At 52.9% G+C, this 7318-nt stretch overlaps 1 protein-coding gene across 1 annotated transcript; it reads left to right on the top strand.

Annotated features, from left to right (window-relative positions):
* Positions 1 to 2753: 2753 nt before the first annotated feature.
* On the top strand, positions 2754 to 6835 carry Rax (retina and anterior neural fold homeobox). The gene is made up of 3 exons (XM_047526007.1): positions 2754 to 3042; positions 3338 to 3591; positions 6338 to 6835. Exons 1-3 carry the CDS (start codon positions 2754 to 2756, stop codon positions 6833 to 6835), a joined length of 1041 nt encoding a protein of 346 aa, XP_047381963.1.
* Positions 6836 to 7318: the final 483 nt, after the last annotated feature.

Genomic DNA, 7318 nt, shown 5'->3' with positions numbered 1-7318 from the left:
GGCCCTCACCAGCGCCTGCTGAAGTCTTTCTGCTTTTCTCCTGAGACTCTGAAATAAATAGTAAATAAAAGCTCACCTCACCTGGACCTATTAGGAAGAGCTGGGCAGTTCTAGAAGGTATTAACTTTGGAAAACAAGGCCATAAACCCCTTAGCAGTGTGTGGGCAGGAGCTTAAGAAATGGCTGCCAATCTTCGTTTAGTGGTGATTATAGAGATCAATTTAATATTGAGGAAGTTTACATAAAAAGCACTCTCAGAAGGGAAAAACAAATGCCAATTAATGATTTCTACATCTGCCCTCTCTGGTCACCTCAGCCCCTCCACAACTTGGTCTATGTAACTGGCACCTAAGACCTTCTAGGGTGCCACTAGGCCCCTAAAAGGGGCAATGCCTTGGGAAGCACCTTGAACTGACTAGAATGGCTGAGGAGGGGCTGGGGACAGGTTTCACCTGGTCTGCAGTGGAACCTCCTGAGGGTTTGTAAGTCTCTCTGGACGTCATTGCCCAAAGGTCATTCCCCACGGATTCTGATTTTATTTCTTCCAAGTGCTGGCAATGTGTCTGCTTCAGCCTCGGAGGTGCAGAATTCAGGGACTCCTCAGAGAAGAATTACAGACTGCAGCAAAGATATACTTTCTTTAAAAAATAAAAAAAAAGAAAATGACCCTCTAAACAATAATTACTAAGCTGCTACAGCCAGAAAACCCAGGATAAGGAGTCAACTGTCCTACATTCTGGTCGTGACCCCTCCACTCCATAGCTGTCTCACTTTGAGCCTCAGTTTCCTTATCTGTAAAGTGGGGACCATTTCACAGCATTGTGAGAATCATAAGATATGAAAAATGTAAAGAATTCTTAAAACTATAAAGTAATATATGAAAACAATATAAAGTGTTAAATTTTCATTTAGCTTTTTCTTAAACTTAAAAGAATTTTGATTCACGGCAAACTCACAGTGCGCGCTACTTTAAATTACCTTTTTATAGTTTTATTTAAAATAGAGTTGTTAAGGTAATGACCACCTCCCCATATGCCTATCAAAGAGAAGTAATCATTTAACAATCCTTAAGAAATTCAGTTTTCCTTCGCACACGGTCTTCTAACACCAATCTAAAGGTGGAGGATCCGAGGGCGGGTGATTTCTCCTTTGCCTTGTCTCAGACTGGACATTAAACTCCTCAAGGCCAGGGGTACTGGCCTTTACTTTGTTGTTCGAGGCCTAAGACCTCGCCAAGGGCAGTGCTGGGCCCGCAGAACCGACGCAGCAAAGGAGTGTCTGAATGCAAGCGGGAAGAAAGGAAAGGGGGATAAAGAAGAGTCCGCTGAGATGGAGATCAGACGACCTACCAAAATAACTGAGGAATGTGGTTCCCTAGATCTTTAGGCTTTTAGGGACGTATTTTAATTCACGCCCTCAGATAACAGTCCACGGAAGAGGGGCTCCTGCTCCACTTGGAAGGTTGCGATGTTCCCAGTGTCGTTGTCCATCAGCACCGCGGGACGTGAAAACACACTCGCCCTCACAAATCATCCTTCTGCTTAGCCTCTGAGTAGCTCTGGGTCAAGGGGCCCCACAAGGGGAAGAAACGCAAGCGGATTATGCCGGTAAACCTCAGGGAAGCGTGGGCTGTCTCCATGGCCGAAGATTCTTCTCCCTCAGCTTTGGGTCTTCTCCTTGGCCTGGTGAAGTTTGGGGAGCTAGAAGGAATGAGCATCCGTGCATATCAGTAAAAGGCCCTGTCCTTCCCCCAGGGCAGAGACAGGGAGGAACTCCTTGCGGTGTGCTGCAGGGTCTCAGCTCCGCAGCTGTGGTTCTCGGGGCCTCCCAGCGCTCGAGGTCACCGGACCTGCGGGCACAGATGGCCCCACCCGCTCCTTTAGCGGTAGTGGGAGAGGCTGCGGCCGCGCAAGTCTTAGGGGTAGTTAAAACAGACAAAGACTAAAGAAACCCCAAGTCTGGGACTCGGGACCACTGGGCTGAGAGACGAGTGCGGGTGGGGTGAGCAAACAGGACGAGACGCAACTGTGCAAACTGGGCGTGTGCACTCACTCCCTTCGCCCCAGAGCTGCGAAGCCTTCGGCTGGGTTCTGGCGCTTGCCAGGGGCGCCCAGCCGCCTCGCCTGGGGGTGCAGCCCCGCAGAGGAGGTGAGCCACAGTGGGGAGGTGACGGCGAGGGAGCGGAAGAGGGGAGCCCAAGGAGGTCTGCGCCTTTGAGGCAGGACTAGGGCGGGGAAGCGAGGGAAGTCGGGCCCACCGGGAGACCTCGGGCCCGTCAAACATCCCACCTCTACTCCCCAGAGAGCGTTTGTAGTGTTTGACAAGGTCCGGGAGGTGGAGGGGAGTTGGGGACGTTCCTAGTGCTGCTCTTGGGGTGGCAGGGCTAGGACCCCGAGGCGGGCAGGAGGAGGACCCGCCCCTCTGCGCGGGGAGGGGCTGAGAGAGGGGCCAGGTCCCGGGCGTGAGAGGAGGAGCCCCGGACTCGCCCGCTCTGGGCTTTAGCTTCCGGAGCCTCAGTCGCTCCGCCGCCGAACTTCCAACTTCTGCCGCGACTGAGGCGGCCGCGGGCCGAGCGCTCGCTCACCTCTAACGCACGCGGTCTGGGCGGGGTTGCAAGCCGAGCTTGACCGTGGGTCGCACCCGTGCGGTTGCGCGCGTTGGAGGAGTCCCAGTACCCTGACGTATACAGCTGGGAAGAGTCCGCTTGGAGCCTCTTCTATCTCCAAAGCGCCTACCTTCCTCCGGCGCTCCCCATGCACCTGCCGGGCTGCGCGCCTGCCATGGCCAACGGGAGCTTCTCGCTCGCGGGTCACCTGCTCCGCAGTCCGGGCGGTAGCACCTCGCGGTTGCACAGCATCGAGGCAATCCTGGGCTTTACCAAGGACGACGGGATCCTCGGTACCTTTCCGGCAGAACGGGGCGCCCGGGTAGCGAAGGAGCGGGAGAGGAGACTGGGTGCGCGGCCCGCCTGTCCCAAGGCGCCCGGGGGCAGCGCGGAGCCCTCCCCGCCCCCAGCACCCGCGCCGGTCCCCGAGTACGAAGGTGAGTGCGCACTGCAGGCTGCTGCGAGGCCCTTGGGTCGCTCTGCAAGACCAGAGAGTCCCTTCCTTAACTTTTATTGAGGCAACTGGACCCGGGGGTGGGGGTACTCTCCATGACTGGAGTTTCCAACTTGCGTTCAGAGGACCCTTAGGAACCCCTTGCTACTTCCACCCACCCACGACCTCTCGAGGCCAACTTTGCCGTAGCTGGGCCGGCCAGAGACGGCGAGGAGGCAGGGTAGGCCCAGGGATGCTCCCGGGAGTGTCTCTGACCCTCTGGGGCCTCGTCGCCCCAGCCTCTCGCCCCTACTGTCCCAAGGAGCCCGGGGAGGCACGGCCGAGTCCAGGGTTGCCCGTTGGGCCAGCCGCTGGCGATGCGAAGCTGTCGGAGGAGGAGCAGCCCAAGAAGAAGCACCGGCGGAACCGCACGACTTTCACCACGTACCAGCTGCATGAGCTGGAGCGCGCCTTCGAAAAGTCCCACTATCCTGACGTGTACAGCCGGGAGGAGCTGGCGGGCAAGGTCAACCTACCCGAGGTCCGGGTCCAGGTAAAACGCCCGAACCGAGGGATTGGAACCCGGGAGGGCCCAGGCCTAAACTGCAGCCAATACTCCTCTGGATTCCTGGGCGTCCACGCATTTATTATCGTGCTTCTTCGGTTCCGCACGCAACCCTCTTCTGGCAGAATGTCCGTTACAGGACGATCACACTTTTGAGGGGTCTCCCTCTAATAAACTAAAAGGAGAAATTGGAAATCACTTTTGAGAGAAAAGCCAGGATGGGGTGGGGGTGTACTGAGCGGAAAGGGAATGTAGGCAGAGACCGTAGGGTCACTGGATTGGGATCCCAAATACCACCCTAGTCTCTCAGTGCGCACACCATGTTGAAAAGGAAAACCCCGTCTCTTTGCGCCCGACCTCCGTTGAAACTTTCGGAGGATTTGTTTAAGAAACTGACTTTTCCTTCTCTGGTGCACGTCCAACCAAAATTTCGCGCTGCAGAGGCCTTTTCTTTTTATTGTAAAGGGGTTTTCGCTTTAATTAAAGCTGAATTATCTTTAATCCCTGATCATTAAAATATTTGAAAGCCTTAAATATTTGCTAGTCATCTGTGAAAAATCTGGGAGGATTTCCAAATTGGGAGAGTTTAGAGAGGCCTAAGGAGAGACACTGGGAACCAATTTCAGTGCATCTGAAAGGCAGTGGAACTGAGATGGGATTTTTGTGTGTGTCTATTAAATTAGATTTCCAGGAAGTAAGGATACTCAGGTGTCTGGTGCTTTTAGCTGTGTCTTAAAAGTAAAAGGAAACAAGCTCTGCCTTTGTCTCTTTTGCTTAGGTTAGGGGTTGAAAGTAATAAGTAAAAGTCGTGGTTTAAAAAAAATAGTTCACTAATGTGACTCAGGATTAACTAGCAAGGAGAGTTCAATTTCTCCTAACTTGGGGCAGTAAGGCTGCAGTCATTTCATTGAAGAGGTGGAAATTTTAGCACCTGCTTTCCATTGGAGGGAGGGTCTGGTAAGGAGGGAGGAATAGGAGCCAAAGATGAAGGAAGAGAGGCCAGGGCTTTCAGTGCCCTACAGCACACAGGCAAGGCAGCTTGAAGCCCATGTTTGCACAACTCTTTGCACCTGAGCCCACCTTCTTTACTTGTTCAGGGGTTTTGGCTTCTCTGAGTTGCAAGAATCTTGAGAACAGGGTCTGTGACTTCTCTGTGACTACAGGGCCAGCCCGGTGCTCAGTATATGGCGGTTCTTAACTTGTGCGTGTGGTATATTCAGGTGGTGTAGGGGAACTAGCCAGCATCTCCTCTAGCATTGAGGGCATCAGGGGAGCAGTATGGTAGCCAACTGTCCCAGGCTTCAGCCATATGAACCTGGATACGGTAACAAAGAGCTAGAGCTGAGGTTTCTGAGAATGAGGGGAGCCCCAGGGGCAGTGGGAAGGGAACTCTCACCAAGCCTGCTTCTCTTTTCTCTATTATAGCCAAACCTCTAGTATTTCCTGGTAGCTCAGGGCCTTGGGTAGGCAGATGAATCTTGATGGGAGGGGAGCAGGGATGCTTACCTTTTGTTCTTTTCCCCCAAATTCCAGCCTCACACACATTTGCCCTGCCCTGCTCCAGTGCTGGCTATTGTTTTCTCAGCTCTCCTAGGTCGCCCTCACCCACAGTCCCCCCTTTGACATAAATCTGCTTTCCCCCTTCTAAGATTGCAACTCTTTGCTTCCTTCCCTTCATAAATACAATACTGAAGCCATCAGTTTGGCCAGAGATCTTTCATATTCTCCACTAAACTAAACCAGTTCTCTCTGTTCTGTTTTCGACAGTAGCACTTGGTGGTGAAACATTAATTACGTTACTTTCTGGTGCTTTTGTCAGTAGTGGAGGATCCACTGCAAGAAACCAGTGAAAGCTTGGCAAGGACTACATGAACAGCAAGAAGAAAAAACCTTTGTGTACTTATTGAGTTCACATCTGAGGATAATGTCAAAACTCCAGAAAGTAAAAGTAGATACAATAAACTTGAACATTGTAACTTTTGAAAGTAATTCATTTTGGAAATACTTAACAAATATCATTAAATAAAAATGAAAACCTTATTAAAGCAGCAATTGAAATGTGTATATGGTAAAATAAGGCCACTGGCTTCTATCTATTTATAATAATCATCCATGAAAATAGCTGTATTCAACATCTGATGTTGCCAGTATTTATTTATACCTATGTTTATAATAGAGACAAAAGGCAGATAAAACAAGGTATGCGACAAACACGTAGCACTTGAGAACTGTAGCATACTGGGAGGAAGCAAAATCTTAGTGTCAGGAGGGGTTGCCATACAGCAGGTCATAGAAACTTGGTGAGATCTGGTTTCAAGAACCTATGGTCCAGTGCAGAGTGAAACTCACTTTTTTTTTCTGAGCACCTGCTCCGTGTCAGGAGTTAAAGCCAGATACAAGCACAAACAGAGCTATAAGTGAGGTTAATAGGGGAAAGGATGTGGATGCCTCAGAGGACTGGGATGGGACAAAGAGATTCACGAAAGGGAAGAGACAAAAAGGAAAAAAACGAGATGGAAAAGAAAAAGAAACGGGATGGAAGGAAAGGTGGGGAATCACAGGAGTCCTAGGGATTGAAATAAAAGAAGGCCCAGTGCTCTCTCCGGGAGTGCAGAATAGTCAACTTCCATTTTATTTGGAGCTGGGGGGTCAAACTAGCCAGTCTGCATTTGATGCAGGAGTGGGGACGAATCACAACCCACGCCTCCGACGTCCGCTGTGTTTTCTCTTGCAGGTGTGGTTCCAGAACCGAAGGGCCAAGTGGCGACGGCAGGAGAAGCTGGAAGTGTCGTCCATGAAGCTGCAGGACTCGCCCCTCCTCTCATTCAGTCGCTCCCCGCCTTCTGCGGCTCTCGCGCCCCTCGGGGCCGGCCCGGGCAGCGGCGGTGGGCCACCAGGGGGCGCCCTACCGCTGGAGTCGTGGCTCGGGCCGCCCCTGCCTGGTGGGGGCGCCACAGCGCTGCAGAGCTTGCCGGGCTTCGGGCCGCCGGCACAGAGCTTGCCCGCCAGCTACACCCCGCCGCCGCCGCCACCACCCTTCCTGAACTCCCCGCCGCTGGGTCCCGGTCTGCAGCCACTCGGGCCGCCACCGCCCGCCTACCCATGCGGGCCCGGCTTCGGGGACAAGTTTCCCCTGGACGAGGCGGACCCGCGCAACAGCAGCATCGCTGCACTGCGTCTGAAAGCCAAGGAACACATCCAGGCCATCGGGAAGCCGTGGCAGGCCCTCTAAAGGGGACTGAGGAGCTTGCTGCGAGTCGACTGCGAACCGAGTGCACGGTCCCGTACCCTCTCTTCCTGGACTCCTCATTGGGCCACTCTTTCCCCGTCCCTCCTGCAAGCCGCTCTCCAGGCTTGGGCTGGGATCACCCGCTTGCTCCCGACTCATAGGGAAGGACCTGCTATCAGGCCGGAGAAGGCCCTCTGGCCACTTCCATGGACCCCCTGCTCTGATGCTGGAGGGTGGCTCCGCTGGTCACTCTGCTCTCATCCCTGCCGGCGCAGATCCTCAATATTCAAGGGTCCACTGCTCCTAGCCATGGTTTCCAGAAGGGGAAGGAATAAGTCAGAAAAACATAGTTTGCGAAACTGTATAAGTAGTTCCAAGGTATTTGGGAAGAGAATTAAAGATTTGCTTGTTTGGGTTTGATTCTGATTGTGACTGAGACTGCGGGGCGAGAGTGAATGTGGGGGTACCGGAGGAGGGAATGGTGAT

The sequence above is a fragment of the Sciurus carolinensis genome, chromosome 15 (assembly GCF_902686445.1).
Source record: "Sciurus carolinensis chromosome 15, mSciCar1.2, whole genome shotgun sequence".
Classification (NCBI taxonomy): domain Eukaryota; kingdom Metazoa; phylum Chordata; class Mammalia; order Rodentia; family Sciuridae; genus Sciurus; species Sciurus carolinensis.
This window is presented reverse-complemented; position numbering and strand designations above follow the sequence as displayed.

Excerpts from the sequence above, each read along its gene's own strand:
- Rax (XM_047526007.1), top strand. The coding sequence starts at position 2,754 with ATGCACCTGCCGGGCTGCGCGCCTGCCATGGCCAACGGGAGCTTCTCG. Across the intron at positions 3,043-3,337 it reads GCCGGTCCCCGAGTACGAAG|CCTCTCGCCCCTACTGTCCC; the intron begins GTGAGTGCGCAC and ends TCGTCGCCCCAG. Across the intron at positions 3,592-6,337 it reads TACCCGAGGTCCGGGTCCAG|GTGTGGTTCCAGAACCGAAG; the intron begins GTAAAACGCCCG and ends TTTCTCTTGCAG.